We start from the raw sequence: 27,465 nt of genomic DNA, 5'->3' as shown, positions 1-27,465 counted from the left end.
ACACATGATCTGTGAAAGACAGCGATTATCTGCGAGCAAACATCGCACTTAGTACGTCGAACGATAAGAATAATAATAATAAAAAAAAACTGCAACTCTCCAGCAAAGCGAACAAGCTAAAAGAAAAAAAAAGAAAGCTGCTCAAGCAATCTATCCAGCGCGGCACTCGGGGCATCTGGCATTAGTTCGCATTTCGGGTGAGACTTCAAAAACACAATAGGACAGACAACAATGTTACGGAAACACGCACACAAATAATTAACGAGCACTGTACAGGTGATGACACGTCATTTCCTTTCTGCGACATATAGTTTTGATTTCTTCTTGAACCGTCGTGAACAGAGCAGGTTACAACACTGTGCTCTCTTGAGCAATCGCGCGGGTTTTGACGTAGGCTGGTGGCAATCAAAAAAGTAAGTAGCGCAAATGTCTTTTTTCCTGCACTGCGTTCATTGCTGGCGGATAGGTTAAGTAACAGGCAGCACAAGCACGATCAAAGGAAACAACGTAGCTTAGCAAAGCGTTCGACGTCGTTCAGCAGTGCAACAGTCGGGTGGGCGACCGCTACTTGGCAATGGCAAAAGCCTTAATGGCCCGCCCGCTCGCTCGCTTCCTCGATGCTTGTTCGTGAGCTAGGCGAACAACTTGTGACCGGCTTGTGGGGTAGTAGGAGGTCTTGTAAAAGGTCCTGAGGAACTAGAGGTCAGCTTGGGTGACCTCACCTGGAGTCAGAAAAACAAAGAAGGGTACATTAGATGATATGAAAGCTGACCACTGCAACGTACGAACCACCAGACAGCAGCCGGAGGAGATTTTGCCTAGCCTTCTAATGTACGTATAGGAAAGCGGAAACAGAATGAAAGGGAGATGGATGGAGTTTGAGGGACATTGATAGCATGCAGTGAGGTGTGTGCTCAAGCTACATTTGCCGTAATATGTGTACAGACCTGTGTTACTGCACATGGTGAAGGAGCAAAAAGGGTCGGCAAGCAAACGCTCACTAAGGCAAAAAAGACACTTGCCTCCTGGCGGTGTGGCCTCCGTTAATAAGCTGATTTAAAAGACTCCTTCTGAAAAGCGCTACTAACGTACGGCACATAACTACAGCAAACGTGAGACCAAGGAGGAGCGACGAAGTAACAAGCATAATCATAGGGAGGTTAGCCAGTTCTTAGAAGACCGGCTGGAAACCATGTGCTGGGGAAGGGGGTAAGAATAATAAAAGATGATAAGAAAAAAATGTTATGAGCAACTAAAATATAAAAACAGCAAGCAAAGCAAATATAAACTAAAGAAGAATAGAACACTGCGTAAAGGCTGTCTTTAAGGCCAGTTCTCCCTAAGAAACGTAATAATGTTTTCAAAGCCTTCTGCACGGAGAACGGACTTGACCAGTGTCCTAAAATTCTTTGCTCCGAAAAATGGTGAGTATCCAGTCGATAGAGTGCATTATCCGCGTGATAGACTGGACCAAGAGTTGCAAAGGGCAGTCGTAAGCCGCGGTGATAAAGGAAGACTTCGGCGGAGTGAAGAGTGCTGCCCCATTCGGTGCAGTCATACACGTTAAGGTGAGAAGAGACCACGTGTTGCAGGGAATATGTGCTTTAAAACAAAAGTCTGTAATGACAAAAGGGCGACTTCTGCAAGAGAGCAGTCTATGATGGCGCGATGGCTTGAGAAGAAGTCCCACTCAAAAATAATGTCGTGGGAGAAAAACTGCCTCTCTCTCTCTCTTATCTTGGTGCATTTAAACAGGTTCACCCACACAGAACATGGGCGACACTTGCGATGAAGGCATGGAGAGCGGCCCTTTATTGTAAAAGTATGCATCTAAACAAAATCGATTCTCTTTCTGTGAGGTTCCTCTGCATGCTGCCAGCATCTCTACCTGTGATAACTCATTGAACTTATCTTTATCAGCACAATAATGGTGCACGTACAGTGGATGCAGCCCACGTACCTGGCGTACGCGACATTGTCGTCGAGCATCATCATGCTCCCGTAGAGGGAGCTCGGCGGCTGGAACTGGCTGCCTCCGTCATACATCTCCAGAGGGTACAGGTCGGCACCCTGCACCTGCACCGAGCCGGAGCCGTCCGACGCGAGGTCGTCCGTCGACAGTCGTGAGAACTGGCCATTCAGCTTCTTGCTTGTGGTCAGCGTGCCCTGAGAACCTGCGAAGTCCAGTCAAGTTTCGCTCAATGTTCTTGTTGCCTTGATACCTTGCTCAATAATAAAACGTACACGGGAGACTGGGCACGCTGTAGACGAGATTGTACAATGTGCCCACTGTGATTCGTTCCCCAGACTCTTGCTTCATCTTCCAACGCATTAACTTTCGTCAGCACCCTTTCGGAGCCTTTTAAAAACACTCATTTGGTAACCGCTGCAAGCACACTTCCTTGGTATCCACTAGGGCATTCATAATAAACTTTTGGGTAGTAGGCCGGCATTCACTATGCAATTTTTCATCACTTTTCCGAGAAGCATGGTATCCACTAAACACTTGCTAGGAATTTTGTGCCAAATGTCCATGAAGTGGCTGACGACGATGAGGAATTATGGCTGAAGTGAGTATGCACCACAGTTATTAGGGAAACAAAAACAAGCTTTTGTAGTGGGTTGGAGCATCAGATGGCCCACTTGTTACACTAATCGCATTGTGTGACGACTGGTTGTTCTTTCACTGTTGTAAAATGCTTTATAAGTCGTATTAACGTGATTGCTTTCCTGACATCAAGCCTGCCTAAGGCAAGTTTGAAAACAAGTCACAATCACCGGCGTAACTCAGTGGTAGAATATTGGGCTAGCACCCAGCGGACCCAGGTTCAAGCCCCACTGTATCATTAGTGGAAGGTTTTTTTTTTTCCCTCATTTCGCGCGATGTGGTTACGAACACTGACGGCGGCAGCGGGCAGCATGTTACTGCACGTAACCCGTGTTGTGATCTGATAATAGCTTTCGCTATAAAAAAAAAAGCTAGACAGAGCCCACCCAATGTGTTGCCTGTATATGCAAGAGCAGATGGCCAGAGACACACGTGTTACGACGAAACAGATTTTCAGTTTTGATGTTTTTATGAAGCGTTGCTGCTATGCCAAGGAGTAGCCTATCTAACTTTAAAACTTTATAATTCAAATAGCCACAAATAACCAAAATCAGCTGCCATTTAGTCCCCATTCGGCGACATTCAGCCGCCATTTTCTACCAACCAGAATTTGCCACAATTTAGTTGATATCAGCCAGTACTAGACTTGTACTCAAGGAATACACATCACTGTTTTCTGATAACAATTCTTAGGGGATGCACCTAGATATACTCTTGAGTAAAATGTATACCGTGAAGTACACTTTACGCTCGAGCTCATGCCCACTTTGCACAAGGCAAATGGCTCTCCGCCCGTCACGTATTGACTGCTTGAAGTGAGCAGTCTTTGAGAGATGCAGGGAAGGCTGTCCGCACTGGGTGAGCAGCCGTGAGGCAGAAGTGTAAATGACCCTAAGGCGCGTGTTCAAGTGGCCAAGTACGAATGTAGCAGCAACGCTTCCTACACAAGTACGCACTCACCGTAGAAGACGGGTGCTACTGTGGGTGCGGCTTTGTGGAGCGTCCCGTAGACAGAAGGCGTGTAAGGAGGACCCCTGGGCTGCAGACGCGCCTTAATCTCCTGGTCACGGGCTTGGCGAGCCAGCTTGTTGTACAGGTACACCTTCCTCAGGTACAGGCACAGCATCACCAGGGTGGCGCACACCAGGTTTGCCACAGCAATGGTTGCGTCCCGGTAGCGCGTTGGCAGCTGCGGTTGCATGCCAGTGTGTTGTCAGTGTTTGTGCAGATGCCAGCATCCAAACGTGCATTATTACGTCCCGCTGCTACTTTCTCTGTTTTACTGCTGCATGTAGTCTTTGGAATCTGTGTTCTACTTGAGCTTTCAATGATCAGCTTGCTTTTACACATGATGTGATTCTGCAATAATCGAAGTGCTATTATCGAGACCGTTCCGCATCACAGTACAAGAAATAAGCATAAAAGGCTAGCGACTACGCATCAGGGATGACAATGGGAATGGTAGGATTTGCTGCAGGCAGATCTCAAAGATCCAAAGATGAAAGGTGAAAATAAAATTCCGCAATCTCAGCATTAAAACAGGCCGATGAACATGATTGCCCATTAGGCGTTGATAATCAGAGTAGGTTTAGCATGCATCAGAGCAGCGGCGAGTCCGCACCTGCTCATGTGACTTGACAACAGCTGATACTTTCCAAGCCACACACAACAAAAAGCACAAGCCTAGATATAGGAGTGCGGCAGCTTGGGCTAGTTGGTATGGCATCATGATAGCTATAGCACGAGAAGTAGTTATAATATCTTTACTTTTCTGTTTTGTTTCCTTATAGATTTTTCTTTGCCTTTTTTGTGCTTTTCTTTTAGGTTTTTGTTTTTCTCTTACTCATGTTCTGCTCTTTGTGCCATATGGTTTTTTGTCACATGGTTACTGTCTCCTCTATATATTTTTGCGCTCTGCGCAATAAACTCAGTTGGAAGTTAGCGCTCGTGTCTTTCGTGTCCTTCTTGTCTCTGTGTCGTCATTTGTTCTCGCGCTATAACTGTCGTTTAGATATAGGGTTGTGTCGGACACGCTCCAAAATAAGTTTCTAGCAACAAATCTGGAGAGAATCATTGTACAACCCTTATTTTCGATTTAAAATAATTTTCGCCAAGTTTGCACTAGCTATTAACAAGGCAGTGTAGATGAACAACCAGTTTTGAAAAGATCTGCAGGTAGTAAAAACTGTCCGCGTACTGCATGCTTCGCTGGCAAAAATCGTAGAAAAACTAATCTTCTATCTAAAGGCACTGCGTGAGATATGGATGCCATCTCTCAGTAATTTCAAGAAATGAAAGTTTTTTCTAGAACGCACGGCCACTGGTAGGTGGCTGCACCATGTCACTTTAGCGAAGCGTAGAAAATCAGAGGCGTAGACAGAAAGTGATTTACATACCGGGCCCAGGCCCCCTACCCCCTCCCTTCCCAAATATTTTTTCGCCGTGGCATAGAAGGAAAAAAATGACCATTCCAAGGGGGTGCACTCCTCGAAATCAAGGTGCCCCATTCCCCACGAACAAAAGATATATATATATATATCTGGTTACGCACCTGTAGGAAACGCTCCCTTCATTCATAGCGTTGAATTGTCAGTGCAGCGTAATAAGCACTGTGGTTTTTAGAATTACATAACTATCCATTTCATAAATAAAGACACACGCCACCTAATACTTACGCACTATTTTACCTCAAATGTGCGTAACACTTGCTTTTTCATCGACAATGTTCACAAGCATCCACGCAGCCAGCAGGTCACAATGGCTGGACGTTGAGAAAATGCTTATAGTACTTTCACCCGGTGGCTAAATCGTGCGACAGACACACCATCAAACAGACCAAAATCGCTGCGTTGAAGTATTCCAAGAAACACTGTAGCCTCTAAACACTGACCTGCGTGCTGAGCACAGTCCAGGCGAGCCACGCGAGCCCGACGGAGACGCAGCAGGCGAGTATCCATCGCGACTCGCCGTTGTTCTCTCGGCAGGGCCATGTGAGAACCGAGAAGAGGATGGTGACTGCAAGCAGGAGCATCACGTACACCATGGAGACCACGAGCTCGTCCTCGAATGATGCGGGAGGAGCGCAGCGCCACACGCGCTCATACAAGCCGATGCGAGGAGGCATCAGCACCAGCCACGCCGCCGTCAGAACGACCTGCGCGCGAAGGAAACAGAGCAGGGCATTCAATACTTGTTAGTCATGGGCGTGAGAAGGGTTAACTGCCCACCTTTTTTTCACGGTGCCAGAGCACATGTGCCATTCCAGAAAAGACGTGAAACACTCTAATATCTGCTCCGCAAGCCTCTCAATCTTGAAGGCTTTCGTTCTGCAGGTTGCACTTCTCCCAGATTACCGCACGAAGCTATACGTGCCGCCGCTACCAAAAGCATACTAAAACAGCAGAGGGAGGCATAGATAAATGGAAAAGGTGCCTGAGGAACAGCCAGTTTCACAGCATTCGTAGTCATTACTTACAACCTGCGGGAAAGAAAATACACAAGAGCAAGAGCCGGCTGCCAGCATTAACGATAAGCCGTTTCCCGGACAGAGTGTCATGTCATAAATCTGAGGTCTAGCTAATCATTAATCGATAAAGCAAACTGTTTATGTCTAGAGGCTATGAGAGTTTACTCATCTTGGAGTAACCCTATTAACCTGCAATATACAGAAGCCTCAACTTTCTGCACATTCAAGTTGTCGCAATAGAGTTTATGAGGACAGCCATAAACACAAGTTGTTGCTTGCACAGAAGCATGTCGTTCATCCTTGACCATCCCCCCTCCCCCCAAATATCGTTGAGAAGCTGAACACGGACACAGGTGATGGAGCATACCTGTATGACGACGAGTCCGCAGGCGATGACGAGAAGCCCGGCGGGGCTGCTGAGCTGCGTGGTGTCATGGTGCATGCGCTGGTGGTATCCCATGAGGCGCCAGGTGTTGAGCACCTTGACGAGCATGCCGGAGAAGACGATGGAGTAGGCGAGTCCCATCAGGAAGCGGCGCACGCCGCAGGTTGCCTCGGTGGCGCCCACCACGAAGGCGAAGTTCACCGCGTACAGGGCCAGCAGGCCGACCTGAACATTGTTGAGGCACGAAGCCAGAACACTCGCATGCACTATAGAAAACAAATGAGCAGAGCACATGAGCACTTGAACTGAGAGTGACATCATCTATGATACTCACATAGACAATCGGTGCACAGAATCTACAATTACAAAAGTATAGAATCTATATTGGTTCGGTATTTCAGAATGGTATGTGGTACACAACTTATATGATTGTTCAATTGTACTGTAGTTTCTCAAACTGCCGAAAGTGGTGCGTTATTAGCATTACTAAAAATTTACACGATCCCAAATATCGACTTCAAACAGACGGAGTGGAAAAATGTAGCATACAGGAGGGATCTATTTCCAGCATGTACAGTTAAACCTGCTTATAACGAACCTCTATAACAAATTCTTCAATACAACGAAGTTCTTTTGTGTCCCGCATTTGTTCTGTAAGAGCACTTGTAATTTCGACCTCTATGTAACAAAGTACCGTAATTACTCGAATCTAACGCGCACCTTTTTTCCGGTTAAGCGAGTTCATAAATCGCATGCGCGTTATAATCGAGTACGTAAAAAAAATGAAAACGGTTATTCTATTGCCATCAGCATTTCCTAAATGGCCGCCCCTTACGTGCGTCGGCATGGCGCGTCGGCCATTTCTGCCTATGTGTTTCCCATGTGCGGCACTTCATACGTGTGCTGAGGACTTTGTCATCTTGTAGTGCATTAGCACCAACTGCATGGAAGGGCGCACTCCAAAAACTCAAAGAGTGCACCACGATGTCGCTTTTAAAAGAAAAGTCATCGCGTGTGCCGAAACGGATGGAAATGCCAGTACATTTGTGGTTTAAACAGGTGGAAGTCGGTACCAACTTTGTATGTGGCGAGCTTACCTTTTTCTTTCTTTTTCGTGTTTTTTTTTTCAGTGTGTGCACATGTGACTAAGACATGTGCCTCGTTAATAATGTAGGTCCATAATTATCATTTTATACCATGATTTTTTGGTACCCATACAATTGTATAAGTATGCGAATATAGAATGTTTGTTGACACTTTGCAACCCACTCCTGTAAAGATCCCTGACGGGATTGACCGTATTGTTAAATAAAATAAATAAAACAATAGGGCCGCATCGCGGTCGTTCGGAGTTCCCAAAACATGCAAGCGGGACTGGCGGAAACAAAAGCAGAAGATTGTCGACAGCAAAGATTCACGCAAAGGCTTCAGTGGACCACAGCATGGTCGGTTTCCGCAAATTGAAGCGCTGCTCCGCACGTATGTGATTGAGCAGTGAGCGGCACAGCGGCCCGTGATGACAGAACTGCTCTAAGTGCAGGCTATGCAGTCAGCCTTAAAAAAAGGGCTAATGCGGAGCCAGTTTAAAGCGAGCAGGTGCTGGCTAACTAACTTTATGAAGAGGAAAGGCTTTTCCCTCCGAAAGCGAACGGAGATATGCGAAAAGTTTCTGGAGGAGTACTATGAAAAGCTTCACAGTTTTCAGAGGTTCGTCCTAAACTTGCGGCACAACAACAGCTACCTGCTTGGGAAAATTGGGAATGCCGATCAGACGCCTCTTTACATCGACATGCCTGGCACCACAACCGTCGAGAAGAAGGGGGCGAGCAAGTTCATGCGCTGACATTGGGCCACGGTAAAACTGGAGTGACAACAATGCTCCGTTGCACGTCAAATAGGCACAAGCTTCCCCCGTACCTCATATTTAAAAGGAATATGCTCCTGAAAGGAGTTGTTTTCCTGAGTGGTGTGATCGTGCAGCCAACGAGAAAAATTGGTGCGTGTTGCAATCGATGTCTTACTTTTTTTTTTTGTCGTGGAAACTGGGTGCGCGTTACAATCGAGGGCGCGATAGAATTGAGTAAATACGGTAATGGCGGGAGACAACTTTGATATAACGAATTTTCGTCACGGATGATGTAGGAATTTCGCCTCGGATTTTGTCATTTTGGCACGAGCATGCATCTTCCGTGGTCGGCCCCCCGCCGCTGAAGCGTGAAGCGGTGGCAGACTGCTCGTGGCCCCGGCAACTTCAAGTGTGCACGAGGTGGCGGGCAGGCGGGCCTGCGCCACACGAGCCAGCGTTGCGGCCGTTCTTGCTCCCACGAGGGCATGCGCAGATACGCCCTCTGCTTCCAAACCATAGAAAACAAGAAATGGAAAACTACTTCTGCGCGTTGGCAGTGTCACACTTCTAGTTAGCGTTACATATGTGGGGCCGCGATGGATATGAAGGGTGCTTTAGAAAATAGTTTTCCGCAGTAACCGTGTCCCTTTCAAGGCCATGCATGCGTGCATGGTTTCACTGCGCGCATATGGCGTGGCCCCCGACGATGTTCAGGTATGCTTTTTTATTATGGGCGAAGCTCCTTATGCCATGGGTCTGTCGCTCCTCTTCTGTATGTATGTATGTATGTATGCATGTATGTACGTACCTATATATGTGTGTATGCATGCATGTACGTACGTATGTATGTTTTATGTACGTATGTATGTATGTATGTTCACAGCCACCGGTGGCACAGTATGTGCCGCAGTGGTTGCGAGAGGGGAGATGGCGGTACTTGAGTGTTCACTAGGTGGACACACGGACGGGCGGACGGACGGGCGGACACACAGACTAGCAGACGGATAGATAAACACGCGGACGGATAGACGGATGGATGAACTTACGGACAGACGCATGGACAGACGAACGGACGCATGGATTGACACACAGATGGTCACGCTGACGAATGGAAGGGCGGACGGGCGGACGGACGCTTTGCCTCACTCATCATTCACTCCGTGAATATGCTGTGATTTTTTCTCTTAGAATGCGGACAGCTGTGTCATCACTACAGAGGGGAGGTGTCAGATTAGGCGCCGATAGGAACTCTCCGAGGCCACGGTGATGACGAATCTTGAGAAGTCGACTCATCATGCGTTTCCGTTTGCACCGCGAGTTAGAAGGACGTAGCCTTCCCGATTAGCCGATTAGATCTGGCAACTACACGACAGCACTGGTGTAAGCAAATACGGCCGCTTTAGTGAGAAGTGCTCTTTTCGCACAGCCTCTTCACATTGAAAGCGAACTGATGATTACCGAGATTGCTCGCGCGCCAGCGATCCCGACCACGATTTTAACATCAAAGTTCACCATTGCTACTCGAGTGACCCCCACCCCCTGCGTTTTTTTTTATGCTCTGCAAAACTGGCGGTTTGGTTTCTGTATGAGCATCCAAAGGCAGTTCTAACACATGGGGGGGTGTTATGGCACATGGCTCCCAGGCGATAAAGATGTGCCCGTTCATTCGACCTTTGCTTCAGCAGCACTCGCGAGCTTTTACCCGCTCGTAAAGGTTGTAAAGGTTACGATGCGTGGTTGCATGTATGTAATCGATTTGAACTTGTTACGAAACATGGATGAGATGGCAAGAACCCCCTCGAGGGTATCCATACAATTGCTATCACAAATAATTTGCAGGTCTTTACCGCTAAATAAGTGTTTCGGGTTAACTCTGCTTTCAGTTGTTTAATTTGTGCGTTTATTTTTCAAATTTTCATACTGCACCTTCATATAACAAAATCTTCTTTATAACACATTTTCCGAAAATTGGTCAATTTCGTTACATTCAGGTTTAACTGTATTCCCGATTTTTTGATGGGTCAAGTTATGTGTGATCGTGACAGGTTTGATCCACAATGTGCATTATACCTTGCCATTTTTTACATGGCAGCGGTTATTTGTTTCTAGTGTGCAGCTCTGACCTTGCCAGCTAACGCCATTGAAAGGGCTGCAGTGTTCATACAGGTCACGGTGATGGGCTCTGAGGAAAGATACAGACAAAACAAGTGTGTGCTGAAATTGATGCCCAAAAAAATTGTTGAGTACACTCCACGCTACAGTGGCTATTGCTTGGAAGTGCTTCAGATACAACAATAACTGAAAACGAATTCTCAAAAGAGTGAAATGATAAACATATGCGGTGCAGTATTGGCACAGTGTGCCAGCTTCAGGGACTTTTTGTTTGCGATATGTAATCTCTCACTGATAACCAAAGCGAATCGTAATGTGTTCAGTTACGAAAGCTTACCTTCACCAGAGTGATTGATTCAACAAAATATTAATCAGCGAAATATAACAGGTTCATGAATCACACTGGTGATTATTAATACTGATGTCCTTGGTTAAAAATAAAGATAATGTCGAACGCCTCAATTTTCACGGATCTAAGACTGAAGTGCGCAGTTTACAAAAATAAACTATGGATGACGTCACAGTAATGATGATATTCAGTTCGGTATCAATAATAATGGCTGGCATTTTAAGTCTCAAAACTACAGTATAATTACGGGGAACGCTGTACTGGAGGGCTCCGAAAAATTCGGACCACCTAGGGTTCGTAAGTGTGCACTGAAATCTAAAAGAACTCGATGTAGCACTAAGCGAAACACGAACAAGAGAAGGCACAGATAGACACCACACCGTGCCAGGACTGAAATCTCCAGGACTCCAGGAAATCTCCAGGACTGAAATCTAAGTTCGTGGGTCTGTGGCATTTCACCTCCGAAATGCAGCCGCTGCGGTCAGGATTCAGTGCCATGCCTTTCTGGTAAGCATGTCGAGCACTAGTCCACAGCAGCGGGTTCACCGGATAATCAATCATTCGATAAACTGTTGAGGTGGCGGGTGCCACATGCTCACCAAAATCATGTAGCCGAGGACGGTGGTGCCTACGGTGACGGGAAACGCCATGAGGAAGTAGAGTGCACAGATGATGACGAGCACCATGCCGAGCAGAGACAGTGCCGTAACCACGATGCCCCACACAGTGCGGAAATTGGCCGCCAGGGACTCGCGGTGCTGACGCAGGTACTCATTGTCCGTAGGCACACCCACAGCTGCGCTAGACGCCGGGCATCGCTCGTCGCAGTCGCGCACGCAAGTCGACATAGGCGCCACGCCGCTAAAGAAGTCCACCTGACCGTCGTCCACAAACAGCACGTTCTTGAAGAAAGAGCCCACCTGCATATTGTACAATAGCTATTGTACAATCGCATATTGTACAATAGCTTGGCACATAGGTGTACATAGGTTTATCTTTTATTGATGGGGCGGGGAGGGCCGTAGAAGCAGTAGGAGCTTTTATTGAAAGGGTGGAGAGGGCAGTAGGCCAATTGGTTCATATCGAACGGTTAGCGTATTGTGCAGTCATGAAAAAAGAAAGTTGAGAGTAAAAAGAAAAAAAAGCAGGAAAGCTTCACTGCAGTGCATTTTTTTTTTACACTCCTTCATACGCTCGGTGCGACAACTTCTCGAAAACAAAGCGATTACTAAACTAATGAAAACTGAACTAGCCTGACAACAACCAATGTGTGGTACCGTGTGTTAAGAATCTAGACCCCTTAGGGCAACAATCGCAACACACACATGGCAGACGACTTGTAAATGAAAATTAACGTACATTCTGGTAGGTGTAGTTTCGGGCGCTGCTGCCGTTCATCTTGAGCACTCGGTATCCGAACGTGGTGATGGCGGACGGCTGGCACTCTGAGCAGCTCTCCAGGTCCGTGCCCAGCAGCGTCATGCTCACTTCGCGGCGCAACGCACTTTTCTTGCATCCTTCGAGGCTGTCCAGTCCACCTGTAAGCGCCGTCGGGCAGTTCTTGGTAACGTGATCCCGTACGGCCGCCGCGATGCGCATCACCGTGTCAACAGTGTGGTACACGTAACGGTCTTGCCGCACTTGCAGTTTCTCCCGGCCCGTGCAGATGCGCGCGAACTGCTCATGTACTCGGCGTGCGTTGGGCAGGCGACATCCGAACTGAAGCTGCCAGAACTCCTCGAACCAGGCATCTGGAATTGGCTCGTGGCGGCCCAGCGTCAGCGAGGACACGAAGCGGGTGTAGTCAGGCAGTGGCTCATTGTCCAACCTCAGCGAGAAGACGTCCACGTCGGCACCATGCAGTGTCTCGAGCAAGTGCTCATTGTTGCTGAAGCCCTCGGTGCCGACCCAGACAAAGCGCTCGAGCAGCGAAGCCTTCCGCGCGGCGACCGCTATCCGGTTGCTGACCTCCTTGTCTTCGGTGAGCACGACGACGACTCGGACGTCCGAGTCGGTGAGCTTGAGTACCGTGGCCAGGACGTCCTCCTCGGTGGCGTCCGGGTCGACCCTCTGTGAGTCGGCAACGCACAGGCCCAGCCTGGCAAGAGACTTGGTCACGTGGTAGTAGGCGTCATGGCCGAACTCGTCGCCGGAGTAGAGGAAATACACGTAGCTCCAGTCGTAGTGACGCAGCAGGCCCAGCGCGGCCTCCACTTGCCACACTATGGGAGGCAGAGTCTGGATCCCAACGGGTCGGCTTTCCTGGGTGAACCTTGATGTTGTGCTTGTCAGGACCAGTGGAACACCGGCATCCTTCAGCACGGGCGCCAGTTCTTCGGCAACCTGCGATGACAATGGGAGCAAAAAGAAATAAATTAGCCAGTTGTTTATAGATGACAAACTAGTGATGCTAAGTGCATATTATCGTTCTCCTATCTTCTCTTCCATCATTTAAAGGGCCACTAAACAGGCTCTGACTTTTTTTAATGTCCCCCAAACAAACTTCCGCATCTTTGCTGGGCATGACCAATCTCCTTCCACACGCAGCGACATCAACTCTGCAATCGGTGATGTGATGCAGCACGCTGCTTGTCGATTCGGCTAAACTAGGTCTCAATAAACGGTAATGAAGTTAATGTCGCCGATCGCCGAGCTGACGTCACTGTGCGTGGAAGGAGGTTGGTCTGGCGTACGAAAGATGTGCGGGCTGAATGGGGGGTGCAAAAAGAAAGGCGGTGCTTTTCCACTAGCCCTTTGAAAAATTAACAGGAATGGTTTCTGAGCGAAGTCACACCTGTTGCATGCACTGCTTATATGCGTAACTTTGAACAAGTGCCAATAAAGGTTCATTGTTTTGCACAGCTTACTGAACCTGTGCAAACACTGTCACTAAAGAGACAACACAAATTCTATAGTTCACGACATGTGATTATGTTTTCTTGCGCTCGTATTTTAAAGATTCAGTTTCTTTTATGGTGAAGCTCAGCCAGCTAACTCCGCTTTCTGTGGTTCTACTTCAAGCTTGGAGAGGGATGAAACCTAGGCAGGACTGTGTTCAAAAGCTTAGAGTGAAAATATGTTGGTGTCAACGCTGTCTAAGATTATCATATGAATGTCGGAAACTGAAACACTGCGTCATATATGTGTCGAGCAGTCAATCGGGAGGCCGATAGCGCATTATTTGCACGAAGCGAACACGGGCCTGTGAACTTGCACAATGGTATACCGAACTGCAGGTCACCAACGGACCACACATACACGCCAAATCAACCAACAAACCTTGTTTTCAAAAGTGATCATGGACACTAGTGGCTTGGCCTTGGCCTCTCTCATTGATGACGTCATATAGCCATACACGAGCGACTCTGCACGCTGCGGGGTGCCGCACGAGTCGAACACCACGGCGTTCAACCTGAGGTCATCGGTTCGGTTCCTGTTGGCCTGGTCAAGAGCATAGGCGACTGCAAGCATGCCCTGGAAGGTGCGGCCGTCTTCGTGCAGGCCACCGCAGGAGAACATGTCGGAGCCCCTGCGATGCACGGGCAGCACGGCGCCGATAGCGAGGCTCGGGAAGTCTTCACCCGACAGCATGGGCTGAACGCCAGCGTCCCTGAGCAGGGCGTCGCCAGGATGTGGAGAGTGTCGCCCGCACTCGCCGTCCACTTCGCACGACGAGTTGATGGTGTACGGTGAACGACCAGGGGACACCTCGGGAAGGCTGGCGTTCATCTGCAGGCCTTCGTCCCGGTTGTAGGTGCCGATCTGCCACAGAAAAGAGTAATAGCAAATTTGAGACAGATCGCTATCGCAATAAAATACTTACGATGTGAAACTCGTCATCATGGCAGCAGCAGTGAAAAAAAAAGGCAGTGCACATCAATTGCACACAAACTGTTGTATACTACAATAGATTCAACACATTGATTGCACCTAGAGACATTGGCGTAGCCAGGAGGTGGCACACCAGGCCATGCCGCATCCCACCCCCCCAAACAAAGTTTCTACCTATGCCCGTGCTTTTATATGTAATGCCGAATAAATTATAAATTACGCTAAGATTGACACAACATTAAGCCTAGAGCCACTGATGCCACAACTCCTGACATACACGAGCATGAACACCACATATTCAGTGCCTTGAGGCAGCAGAGTTCAGGACTTGCATTAACATAAGCTGCTTCGGTGGTACAGTGGTAGTTACGGTGCTCAGCTGCTGACATGAAAGACGTGGCTGCAGTCGCATTTCGATTTAAGTAAAATGCCAGAGGCATGTGTACTGAAGAATGTCAGTGGGCACATTTAACGAAATCAGGTTGTCTTAATTATCCAGAGCCTTCTTTAAGCTTCAGATGTCATGGAGCATCAACACCCCCTTGTCGCCACCTGGGTCAATTGAGCATTGCATCTTGCAATATGAGGCGGCACTCTGTCGGGAGCTCGTTAGGCAGGCCCGGGCTGCCACGGAGGTTGTAATATAGGAGTACTGGAGTAGAAATGTTTGCATCGTTATCATTATTTTCCTGCTAAACTAGGAACCAATTTAACTTCAAAGGAGTCAGGATAACAAACACCCTATTTTGTTTCAAGCTAATTAACCCAACCAGACAGGCAATCTTGTCTTCACTGTACTTGCCTGCGAGAACTCCCCTGGCATGCCGCCCACTCCGGGGCTTCGGTAGTAGATGACCTGGACACGGCCGTTGCCGCTGCTGCCATCAGCGAACTTGAATACCGAACCATCGTGGCGCGTGATGCGAACATTACGGGTGAAGTTTATCACGAGGTTTCGATAAGCGTCGTCCATGGACAGCTCGCATGGCTTGCTGTCCTCACCTGCACACCTAAACAGAAACACAAAAAAACGTGGCTGATCCCCCTACGTTGGAATCATTATAGCACGAAAGTGAAACGTGTCCTTACAGAAGTACTAGTTGAGTATTTATTGTGCACTGTTTCCACAACAGTAACAAATTTTATTGTCGCGTTAAGGGGGGACACGGGTCTTAGAAAAGTAAAAAATGGCCAAAAAATCGATTTTGAGAAAAACGCATTTTTAGAATCTTTGAACCTATAAGCACATCTCCTCAAATTATTAACGCTAAATTCGATAAAAAAATAGGTTAAAATCTATTTTTTCAAACCATCACAGGAGTCGCAAAACAACCCGCAAAACAGAAAATTTGAACTTCCCGCGCGCGCCGCCAGCGAAGCAGCCGGCGGATCGGCGCCATCTTGGGCTTGTTTTGAAGCTGGTTCCTTTGTGCGCGTTTTGCGGGCTCTCAAAATGGTGTAGCTCCAACAGAACAACTGCCCTCCCCCGTTTTGCGAAGCCGTCTGCCGGACCGCTGATTGGCTAGAGCGCGCGCGCGCCGGCGAGCCCCCCCCGTCTTGCGCTTACCATTGGCTGGCGCGGCGGCGCGGCCACGGTTGCTCGCTCTTTTTTTTTTTTGGTTGGTTTTGCTCCGTCGGCGCCTGCTCTCGTGCGTGTTATCTCGTCTGCTACCCACTCGTGTACCGACGTCGCCGACGTATACGTCTTTCTGCATTTCGCCGGCATGGCTTGGGAAGCTCGCGTGAAGAAGAACACTCGTCAAGCTTTCGGCAGGAAACGAAAGCGAGCGTGGAATGCGCGGCAGAAGGGAGCGGCCTGCGCGCCGCCGAGAACGCCGGAGATGGCCGAGGCAGCGCATTCTGACGACAACGGGCTGTCGGAAATGCCTGTTATTGCGGAGGCAGCACATTCAGACGACAACTCGCTGGCGCAAGTGCCTGTTATTGCCGAGGCAGCACATTCAGACGACGATTCGCTGGCGCGAATGCCTGCCGAAGCGGTGCACTCTATTCGGCCCAGCTGCATCACTTCGTCGGATCATCACGTCAGCGAATCGTCATCCGGCACTACTGGAACCATTCAAGGTGCAGTGATGGGATCACCCAGAATCCTAGTGAGAGCTTACACGCTACAATTTGGCAACAAGTCCCCAAGACCACCCATGCCTCACTGCGCAGCGTAGAAAGAGCAGTGGCTGAAGCCATCAGCCGCTTTAATCAGGGGGCCACGAAGAGCAATGAAGCAATTGCTGAGAAGCTAGGCTACAGTGCAGGAAATCTCTTCATGCGTCGTAGCCTTGAAAAGGATAAAACCAGGCTTCACAAATCGTGGAGGGAGCACCTGCAGAGCAGTTCAACAAAGGCAACACTTGCAAAGCGACATAAGCCTGCAAGAGACACTGCATACAGCCCTGGCATGCTGTAAAATTGTAAGAATGTCTGGGACAAAAATGTGTGTTTTACTTGAAATAGTGTTTTATGTATAAAAGGGCAATGTTTTTATATATAACATGTGTCTTCCTTTGGTTTTCAGTGCACTAGAACAGCCACAAAGTTGTAGACTGGGTTCCTTATACTGATTCAACGGCCAGTACACAGTTTTTAAATGAGCTGTGGCAAATATTTTGGGAAGGTGCATTAACACATTTGGTACAGCCATACTCACATAATGTAGAGCTATACAACGGTGCCATTTTTATTGCTCTAGCTTCACTTTAGCAAAAGTTATATATATATATGTGTGTGGGGTTTAACGTCCCAAAACCACTATATGATTATGAGAGACGCCGTAGTGGAGGGCTCCGGAAATTTAGACCACCTGGGGTTCTTTAACGTGCACCCTTTAGCAAAAGTTACAGTTATTAGAAACTTTAAATGCGTTTTTCCCAGTTCGATGTTTTTGTGCACCACACTAAACCTTAGGGGTTTTTCTTATATGTTACTGTTGATTGAGAATGACAAACTTGGTATCATTTTATTTGTAATAACATTACCTATGGGGTGATGCTATTTTGATTACTCTAGAAGCATACTGTTAACTACAATTATGGATAGTAATGAGCGAAAATTGAACAGAATATCCATTGTAAGTGCTGGTCTGTTTTCTTATCTATATAATGCCTAAAAATTAATAAAAATAGCATCACCCCATACAGAAGGCCCTCAGCATTGGGGCTATGCATTTATTTTTTGGATCTGGCTTGATTAAGTTGCCAAAAAGCCCCCAATGAAGTGCATAATTATTTAAATTACAGATGTTAATATCTTTTTATCCACTGAAGCTATTTCAGAAACAATTACATATTTGAAATCAGCATGGAAAACTGTCCAAGATGGTGAGGTTTGGTCAAGATTGAGCCAAAAACAGAAAAAAAATTTTAAAGACCCATGTCCCCCCTTAAGAAAGGAGAGTCTCAAAATTTCCAGGGCACACCTCAAGCAGAAATCATGCACGAATTAAGCACACACCCGAGAAGTGCAAAATACCAACTGTCACGTCTCAATACTTAAACCACGTTGTTCAAACAAAAAGAAAGACACACAAAACAAGCAGACAAGTGTACACAGGATAAGTGCAAACAATCGTTACAATTGTCTACGTGTCGTGTGTCAGCACCGTGCTCCGATCGTAAACGCGGCCACGGCAGCATGCTAAGTGACCTTCGTCCTCTCCCGAATTACGAACCTGATAAGCGCGCGTGCAGGAGAGACCATGCTTCGTGGTTTTGGCACTTCGTGGAGGCGACGACCTTTAGAGCACGCCCAACACGAGCACGTCGTGCCATCTCGCCACTGATAACGAAAATGCGCTAAAGTTTCAAAGATGATGTATATAAATGGCTTGCCATTAGCATCTGCAACAAAGCCCGCTCCGTGGCGTAGTGATTAGGGCTGTGCGCCAGGAATACAGAAGTTACTAGTTCGATTTGATATGATGAATGCTTACTTTGTGTTTTTTCCCAGCACTTTCTTAATATATATTTTTCATCGTCACTTCTCTGATGAAAGTATGTGAGCAGAGCCATGGTGGACCCCACCAAAGACACTTTCATGTTAAAAGCAAGGGCACTTTTGTACAGTCTGCCACATTTCGGTGTCAGAACTTGTAGTATTTGAATTATGGTAACAGGCAATGCTAGCAGAAAAAATTAAGAAAACTTGCCTAACTTAGACGCCACATAGAGCATTTTTCCTTCCTGAAGTACGAGAAACTTAGAATACATGTTCTCTAAAATACCTGTCAGGTGACTTCTATATGTAGACGACTCGGTGCTTGGGCCTAGCTAATCAAGTCCCGTAATGCAACTGAAGATGAAGTGTTAGCTGGCCGCGCGAGGCCTCCGATTCTTGGGCTGTTTCATAAAACCATGTAAGCACTTTTGGTCTCACCGAATAAGCAATTCGAGCTTGCACATGCCGATTAAAAATAGTAAACCATCTTAACAAGCTTAATGAGCTTAACAAGTTACTTCAGCAGAAAGCTGTGGCTTTCACGCTGAGGAAAAGATGTCATTGTGTCCTTTCTAGAGTTGCCACTGACTTTCAAGTAAGAGTCTCCAAACCAGGAGCAGCAAGTCACCAAAAGTCGCCATTTTTCTTGAAATATCACAGAAAATATCGCCACTCTAGATGTGTTTACCATGTCTAGTAAAAAACAATTGCAAATTATGGGTAGCCCTGTACAAATCAGTACTACCGAAAACCCCCAAATTATATTGACATTTTTCATTGCCAGTCGCGTTTCCCGGTTTACTATGGGAGTGCTTGGTGCGCCTTGTTCTGCGACTAGTAGTGAGAGACAATTTGTGGCGCAGGGCTACACCCGTTATGAATAGACCGTTTATGACAATCCTTTCATGGTGATCTGCTGAACACTGGAAAAATGAAAATAACTTCTTCGAAAACACTGTGTAACCTTCACAATGCGCGCACCAAGCTTTCTGCGCGGCCAAGCTTACGCTACAGATTGGCTTTACTCATGTTGCTGAAAGCTGCTCAAAGAAGCCGACCTCTTCGTGTGACCAAAAAAGTGGTAATAACAAAATAAAGTCTGTGTAGTGAAGTAGCAGGTACTGCAGCAGCGACGAAGTCGACAAGCTATTCAGAAAAGTTGGAGCTATGGTGGGAACACGCCGCCTAACTATTGTCTAGCCACTTGAGAAGCCGAACTTTAGAGAAGCTTAAAACACCTTATAGATCTTAGTTTTATACTGCAACCTCGCCGCACGCAAAAAAATCTGCTGATTTAAACTAGGCTGGTAGGCTCCTGGGGGACCCACCAGCACCTCCATTAACAAGGCTGACGTACTGAAGTGCGCAAAAAGTGTGACATTTATTTGCGGGCCAAAAAGAAAGAAAAATGAAAAAAAAAGTTGCTCATTCATGAGGAAGACGCCGAGCATAGAATGCATAATTGAGTGGAGATGTAGGCCAAAAATCGCCAAAAAAATCGCCATGTCACCATTCCTAATTTCGGGATGCCACGAGCCTCTCAAATTCACCAAATTGGTGAAAAGTAGCCACCAATGGCAACCCTGGTCATTTCATTGGCCGCGAAATTTCCAAAATTATAGCTCACCTTGTCTTACGTGCTTGGTCAAGGCCACTCGCCAGGGCGAACACCGCGGTGACTGTAGACTCTGCAGCGCTCACGTCATCTGCATCAAGCGAAGATATCCCACTGCCGGCGCTGCCCCCGCTAGCCAGTGGTGGTGCCAATGCGTTTGCGCAGGCTGCAGGACCATGGCACCCAGTCTTCTGCTCAACATAAGCGCGGTACCAGGGGTTTCGGCCATTGCCCGAGTAACTCAGGTGCTGCAAGTGGTCGCGGAATCCCGGCACGTCTACGGACACCAGCCGGAGTGAGAGAGATCCCAGCGCCACGTCGGGATGCCGAGACAGGATGTCGCGGAGGCCCAGCGCAACGAAGGTCAGGTCCGGTGCTTGGGGCGACGCCGCTGAGGACGATGCCTCGTGAAGAGCGGTCAGCAGGGCGTCGGCTGCCTTGTCTTTGAGGAACAGGACCACGACCCTGTGCGAAGAGTGCATTGAGCATTGTGCAAATGAGGAGTTTGAAGAAGACAGATTGGCATCCATGTTGGTGAATGCGGAATGAGTAAAAAATTATCATAAAAGGTGTCTTCTATCGTCATAGAAAATGTCTAGCGGCATACATTTCAAAACTAGAACATAGTTGATAGCCAGCAGACATTGAGCCAAGAGCAAGATTTAGACCACTGTCAGCGCGATGCACGACGTGGCACGCATATAGATGTATTACTTAGTACGGCAAGCAGTGCAACGAGGCAGGTGCCTCAGCGATTCAATGAAGTCCCACTTCTTTCTTTCTGAATGCAAACTGGTAGATGCCACAAACAAAAAAAATTAAGGGCAACACTGCTAGAAAGAGAGTCTTTTTCTCCGATGACAGGGCAAAAACCTAAACGATTTGGGTGGGATAGCATCAGCTACAATGCCTAACCCAAACAATTCGGGTGGGGTAGCGTCAGCTACAATGCCTAACCCAAACAATTCGGGTGGGGTAGCATCAGCTACAATGCAGGCAGTTAGTTACTCAGGTGCATTAAACTGATTATATAGATAACGCAATATGAATTGTACAATGTTGCGCTGACGGGAATCGTAGACGCGGAGGAATGCCTTTATGGTGGCCACTCACCGGGCACCCTCTCTGTGTCTGCGGAGAAGTTGGGTGGCGGTGGCCCGTACGTCCTCGTCCGAAGTGTCATCCTTGAGGTGGAGCGTGGTGGCGAGACGAAGGGGTCCGCCCTCCAAGGCTCGCTCGAACTGCTCCCACAGGTCCTGTAGCTCGTCATCTTGGTCATTGTACACCACTGACACGTACGTCCACTTGAAGTGCCTGCGGTGCACGAATGACAGGCATTTGTAATACAGCGCGCGATTCTTGTGCATAAACGCTAATGCTAGAGGCAAGCAGGTAGCAGATATCTGCCATGAATATAGCCGCGTTGACCAAACTGGCGATAATGGTACCTTAAAATGCCTTCCTTTCACAATGTAATGACATCATTAAGCAAACACATCCTTTGCAAGAGTTTACTACTGCACATTGCAACTCCTCTTTAGGCAAAAGCCTGCCTTGCTTCAATGATTTTTATGCATAACAGAGGAAACAGTGGTCTCTACTCCAAGGGATATATTTTATTTCTATTACAATGTGGAGCACCCCAAATAACCACGGATATCCAGTAGGCATTTGATGGGACGTACGGTTCGGATATTCCTCACATCGACCAAATGTCCACGAATGTACACTGCACGTCCGATGGACATATATCACATGTACAAATAAAAAGGTAACAAATTTGTACATTCGCGCTTGACATCCCTTCAGGACAGCCAACATAGATATTGACCGGCCCTTCAGAGGATATATATATATATATATATATAGTGCATATTCAAGAAAAACCTTTCACGTGAGCAACGCACCCACACGGCCTACTCGGAGGCTCGTCTTTTCCGCGGAAGCTTTTCTGCTGGGAATATAATTATAAAAAAAATGAAGTCCAAGTGGACTTTCAAAAACAATCGAACCTTAATTATCTTATCTACATATATCAAGGCTAAGAAGCACATAACTCACAGTCCGCAGCCACAATTGTGAATGTGTGTACGTAGTCTTACAAGTTTTCAGTGTTCAATGCCCTTCCCGCTCCAAGTGCAATGACGTCCTAGGTAGCAGCAATTGCTTCTTTACGGGTTTATGATTAAATTAGGTTATTAGCGACAAACCCAACTTGTGCGTGCTTATGGCAATGTTATTCCAGTAACTGCAATACATACATACAGACAAGCACAGGAGAAAAACTAATGGGTGTAGCACATGCTTCTAAAGAAGGTGTACAGACAGTGACCACGTGCTCGTCCTAAATCAGTTAATAGCAAGGAATATGTGAGCAAATGAAGAGCTGAAAACGTGCCACGTATTAGCAGAGCTAATACAAATGACGGACAATAGTTAACGCGTGCTAAAAATGGATAAATGTCCGATATGAGACGTAAAGAACAGATATGTAACATGTGGCCTTATCTGTGCTGTGCGAGTGAGCGGGGTTGCTGCTGCTTGCCAAGGAAATCTCTGCTGAAAACAGTGGTAGGCTCGTGCTGCCTTTCCATGTTTCTTGTAGGAAAGTCACCCTGTGTAACTTCACATGTTGCTGTTGATGTCTTCACGGGCGCACTTAAAAAAAATCTACCTTCTGCCACTCGGAGACCGACTCAACGTACAAACGTGCGGTGCGACACGAACACCCTCCTTTCCCGTGCTACTTCCCTCAGTGCGTGCCTCTGGTCAAGCAGGTTTGGAGATAATAGGCACAATGACGCGCGTTTTCTCCCAACACATCCAGAGGTGCACGGTTAACATGACGTGTACGTTCGACGAATCTGAGCTACTTCAGTGCACCGCTTGTTGAGAAGTATTGAGGCTGGCGCATGAAAGTTTGCCTACATGACGACTGCTACGGTGCGCTTGATCCGCATTTGCGTTAGTTGACAGGTGATAATAATAACACTTAATACATTATTACTTATGGCAAACTGCGATACACATATTGAATCAACCAGATTGTTTTGCCTCGGGAAGCAAAATTATTTGGCAACCTGGGATCAAATGCTTGTGCCGAAAATTAATTTCAAAAAATTTTATATTTTTTTAAATGAAATTTTACAAGATCAGCATTCTGCAGATCTCTATATATTTTCACTACATTCTAACATTATAATAATTGATGAGCAAATGCACATATCCTTGGCATGTCCTTATATGGACAGCCAGTCAACGTTCAAAACAATGTCCAGTCGGACATCCAATTCGGACATCAAGAAAACAGCCACACGGGACATGAATTTTCACTGTACATCCATTGGCTGTTCGTCTTGGATATCTGTATGGCTGGAAATTTGTATATACTTGGAATGGATAGCCAGCGGATATCCGTGGTTAATTGGGACGAGGCAATGCAGAAATAGCAATATTTGTGTGCTGTACCAATATGAAGTGGAAAATTGCTTTAGACGTAGTGCCACTAGCCACCCCAAGATATTAAGCAGCGAAAACTGTAGTAACAGCACATTTATAAAGCAGCAAGTGAGCAGATTAGCAAAAGCAGTGATCAGGGAATGGCTGACAGCGTGGGAAACCATGGGACTACAGATGCATCTGCGCTTGCATTGCAAGTACACCATAATTGAGACAAGTGGCCAGAAAAAAGATCTGTTGAGAAAATTACAGAGCACAATGGTCAACCACACACATGAACGATTGATATCTCGTACCTGAGGACACGCAGGACAGCCTGGGCGACCTCCGCATTGGACGGTAGCACGCGAAGGAGGCTCGGATAGCGGCGGCTCCCGAGCTGAGACAGTGACGAGTCTGACGCAACCGTGGGCATGCTAGCAGCTGCGGCGAGAACTTCGGCCGCCGGCTTGACTGTGCATTGACCGGCGTTGTTACTGCCGGAGGCGACGAAGCCGAACACGTGCCTAAGTGCGGGCAACCGGATGGGCCTTGTGAGCGAGGCTAGCGAGTCACTGGCAAAGTTAGACAGGTCCCTGTAAGTCTTCTCCCGGCTGCCACACACGTCGAAGACCACAGCGCCGACTCTGACTCCTGGCAGGACCGAGGGGCTGGCGTTGATCTGGTCCAGGGCCCAGAGGAAGGCCTCCACACGGCGCACGCCGGACTCAGTGACTCTGTGCGAGCATCGGAACGGGGCGTCACCATGCTCGTGCACAGAGAAGGCGGCTGCAAGGTAGACGTGGTCGGGCGAAGGCACCACCAAGAAGTCGACAGCCTTGGGAGCACAGTGAGCCCGGCACGAAGCAGCCTGACAGGCGGACCGGAGCTCGTTCAGCGCCACTTCCTTGACTTCACTGCTGCTGCTGCCTTCGTAGGTGACCACAGGCATAAGCTCCATGAAACGATCGTCGGCCAGGTGACCGGCCTGCCGAAGACGAGGAAGAAGAGAAGTAAATGACAAGTCAGCCACACGCGCCAAAGAACGGAACGGCCCGCACTTTATTAACGTCACGGCGTTTCGGTAGTTTCAGGGAAAAAAATCAGGTGGACTAACACAGTAATTTGCTTGCAGAGCTGTGACGGAGGTTCTCATTCCAAGGAGTAAGACAATGACACTCTGTGAGTCAGAGTACTTGCATCTTCTTTAGAGCTTTAAGAAACTGAATGAGCCCCATTTATGCAGTGTTAGTAATGCATGTGCAGGTTATTGAATATGTTTCTACCCATTGTGCATTAGTTTGTGGATGATGTGAATATTTGCTGTTGTATAGCATAACGTATATCTTCAGTGTGGAAAGCAGTGTAAACCTATGGATACACAGACATGCATACTTGAACGTGTTGCGCTACGGTTAGTTCTAAACGTACTACCATATCAGCGTGGAAGAGTGGTATTGATAATACCCACTCAGAATAATTCGGCTTCCTATTCTATTTATAGCACCTAAACGCCGGCAGTTACAACATGGTATGTGGAGTCGCATCATTAGCCACTGCCCACGCTCACCCTTTGAGGTGCGATGCCGGCGGCTGACCTGCGGACGTTCCACAGGTCGACGGCGATGTCTCCATGGCCTCGTTCGGTGAAGAGGAACATCTGATCTTTGTCGCCAATGCGCATTGTGTTTGCCTGGCGAACCAGCTCGTCCAGCGCCTCTCCCACGCCCATGGCGTTAGCCAGGAGCCGAGCACAGTAAAGGGCATCCATTGCCTGCATCACAGAAGTACATCCGAGGTGCCTCTTTGCACACCATTGTGGAACTAATATGAGACATCACTCATAAGCTGGACATTTTAGTGTGAGACCTAGCAATAAGTTTGATTTTCGCAATGACTGGGCCATGGATGGGCTGAGCCGACTGATAACGGCTGACCTATGACGACATCGGGCAAGCAGTCTTTAATGGGGAGATGCCATAGAAGACAATAAAATGAAGCCTGCAGAATGCTGGAGTCTGTACTTTTTCCTACTGTTACCACAGAAGGCTGCAGAATTAAAATACACCATCTTGAATTTTGATGACAAAGTTGGTACTTCAGAAAGAAGCCAGCTATCATCCAAGCGCCCCCGACCGAAATGAATTGCAACTCCGAAGATAGTGCACCGCCACCGGAGTGCCCCCGTCCTATGAACAGGGGATATTTAAGTGGGATGGGAAAGACAGACATTGCGTATGTAAAATCTCTAGTCTCTAGCTGTATTATATGTCCTTGAAAATATTTCACAATATATTTTATGAATGCTTACACATATCTGTTTTCAGTAACTACGAAAGTAGGCTGCTTTGAAGCCTCTTCAATGCGGAGCCCTCCTTATGCAAGGCATCTCCCAGAGTCTATATCACGTCGACTTGTGAAATGGACACTCGGCCAATTAATAAATCAATCAAAAGAAAAAGTCTTTGCTCACCTCTCGGGACCCTCCGCACACCTGTTCACGGAGGTCTCTGAGCGCTGTGGCAGCGACGAGCACAGCCTGCATGACGTCCACCACCGAGCGACTAGGCATCAGTGGCACCGAACACACCTGGCCACCTTGAGTCTGGTGGCACGTCCTTGCATGAGACCACAGTTCACTGAAGAAGCGATTCTGGTCCGGACGCAGGCGCTCATAGTAAGACTCGAAGTCCAAAACCTACGCGTACGTGGACCAAATATATGTATCGGCGTGTCTTATATCTAGCCTGGCACTTCAGCAATCGATTCTCGTGGGGTTTCAAGAACGTTTTCTGTTGTGTCTTTATTTAAAAACAAAAAATTCGTACCTGTCCATACTGGGGCCGCAGCAGGACAGCGCCAAGAGCATCCTCCTCGTGGCCGTCAAAGCTGACAGGCTGGCCGCCGCCGTGAATGAGGACCAAGTCAGCGTGGTCCAGTAGTCCCTCTGTGCGGGCCCTTCGCAACGCAGCCAGAAAGCGCAGAGTGTCTTCGGAATCCGTCCAGAGGACGACAGCGCGGGCGCCGTTTGCAGCAGCCGTCGTGAGGCGCGCGATAAGGTTGGGGTCCAACTCGCGTCCGGCGTTCAGCGTAGCCTCTATGGCGAGACAGATGCCGACGGCATCGGCACGCTTCTTGAAGGCCTCGAATGCGCGGGACTCACTCTCACTCGACACGACGGACACGTAGCTCCAGTCGAGGCTCTGCAAATAGGTGACCGCTGCTTCGGCGATCTTTTCAATGGGCAGCGGTATTTGGTAGAGGTAGCTGGGCCGGCGGCCGTGCGAAGCAGCCAGGTCAGTCGTGGTCACCAAGGTGACGTTCAGGCGAGACAAGATGGACGCGGCTACCCTCGTGTGTTCGGCCGACATGGACGAGGAGATGAACACGGTGGGCACGCCCAGTTCCGAGAAGTGCTCCAGCACAGCCGAGATGTCCCGTGTGAGGACAGACGCCGAAGAGCATGTGTCAATGGCGCGAAGTTCGAGCTTGAGTCGCGGAAGAAGGACGCCATTCGAGTTGATCTTGCGCACCATCCAAGAGGCGGCCTCTAGGTCTTGCACAGCTAGGCGGTTGACCATGTCTCCGCAGCCAAACGCACCGTGGCCAGCGTTGTGGAGGGGAAGCAAGACAGGAAGGACAATGTCAGTGGCAGACAGACCAGCTTCAGTGCTGGTCGGGAGTGACGAGGCTGACGTGATGGTCGCGTCTGCTTCCTCCAGGCGAGTGGTGCGAAACCTTCAGGAGTTGCAAGACCATTCGCGACATACAATATCAAATGAGGCAGGTCATAAGGCGACAAACGCATTGTGTGTTACTAATAGGTGCAAATATTATCGCAGCATGGCTGGCAACATCCTATGT

At 47.9% G+C, this 27,465-nt stretch overlaps 1 protein-coding gene across 2 annotated transcripts in view; it reads right to left on the bottom strand.

Moving 5' to 3' along the window:
• Positions 1-27,465, bottom strand: part of LOC119170039 (uncharacterized) — a 310,797-nt gene that overhangs the window by 1,729 nt on the left and 281,603 nt on the right. For both annotated transcript variants that reach the window (XM_075890670.1, XM_037421068.2), the window contains 15 exons: positions 26,430-27,339; positions 26,075-26,299; positions 25,172-25,375; positions 23,919-24,589; positions 21,277-21,477; positions 20,176-20,628; positions 15,400-15,607; positions 14,046-14,528; positions 12,126-13,109; positions 11,366-11,686; positions 6,442-6,684; positions 5,499-5,762; positions 3,569-3,797; positions 1,961-2,174; positions 1-722 (listed from right to left, as the gene is read on the bottom strand). The exon at positions 1-722 is cut by the window's left edge and continues 1,729 nt beyond it. In XM_075890670.1, coding sequence (XP_075746785.1) covers positions 719-722; positions 1,961-2,174; positions 3,569-3,797; positions 5,499-5,762; positions 6,442-6,684; positions 11,366-11,686; positions 12,126-13,109; positions 14,046-14,528; positions 15,400-15,607; positions 20,176-20,628; positions 21,277-21,477; positions 23,919-24,589; positions 25,172-25,375; positions 26,075-26,299; positions 26,430-27,339 — 5,614 coding nt within the window. In that variant the 3' untranslated portion in view covers positions 1-718. The remainder of the gene's footprint in view (positions 723-1,960; positions 2,175-3,568; positions 3,798-5,498; positions 5,763-6,441; positions 6,685-11,365; positions 11,687-12,125; positions 13,110-14,045; positions 14,529-15,399; positions 15,608-20,175; positions 20,629-21,276; positions 21,478-23,918; positions 24,590-25,171; positions 25,376-26,074; positions 26,300-26,429; positions 27,340-27,465) is intronic.

Source organism: Rhipicephalus microplus, chromosome 3 (genome assembly GCF_043290135.1).
Source record: "Rhipicephalus microplus isolate Deutch F79 chromosome 3, USDA_Rmic, whole genome shotgun sequence".
Classification (NCBI taxonomy): domain Eukaryota; kingdom Metazoa; phylum Arthropoda; class Arachnida; order Ixodida; family Ixodidae; genus Rhipicephalus; species Rhipicephalus microplus.
The sequence above is the reverse complement of the archived record's forward strand: the minus strand, read 5'-3'. Positions and strand labels throughout refer to the sequence as shown.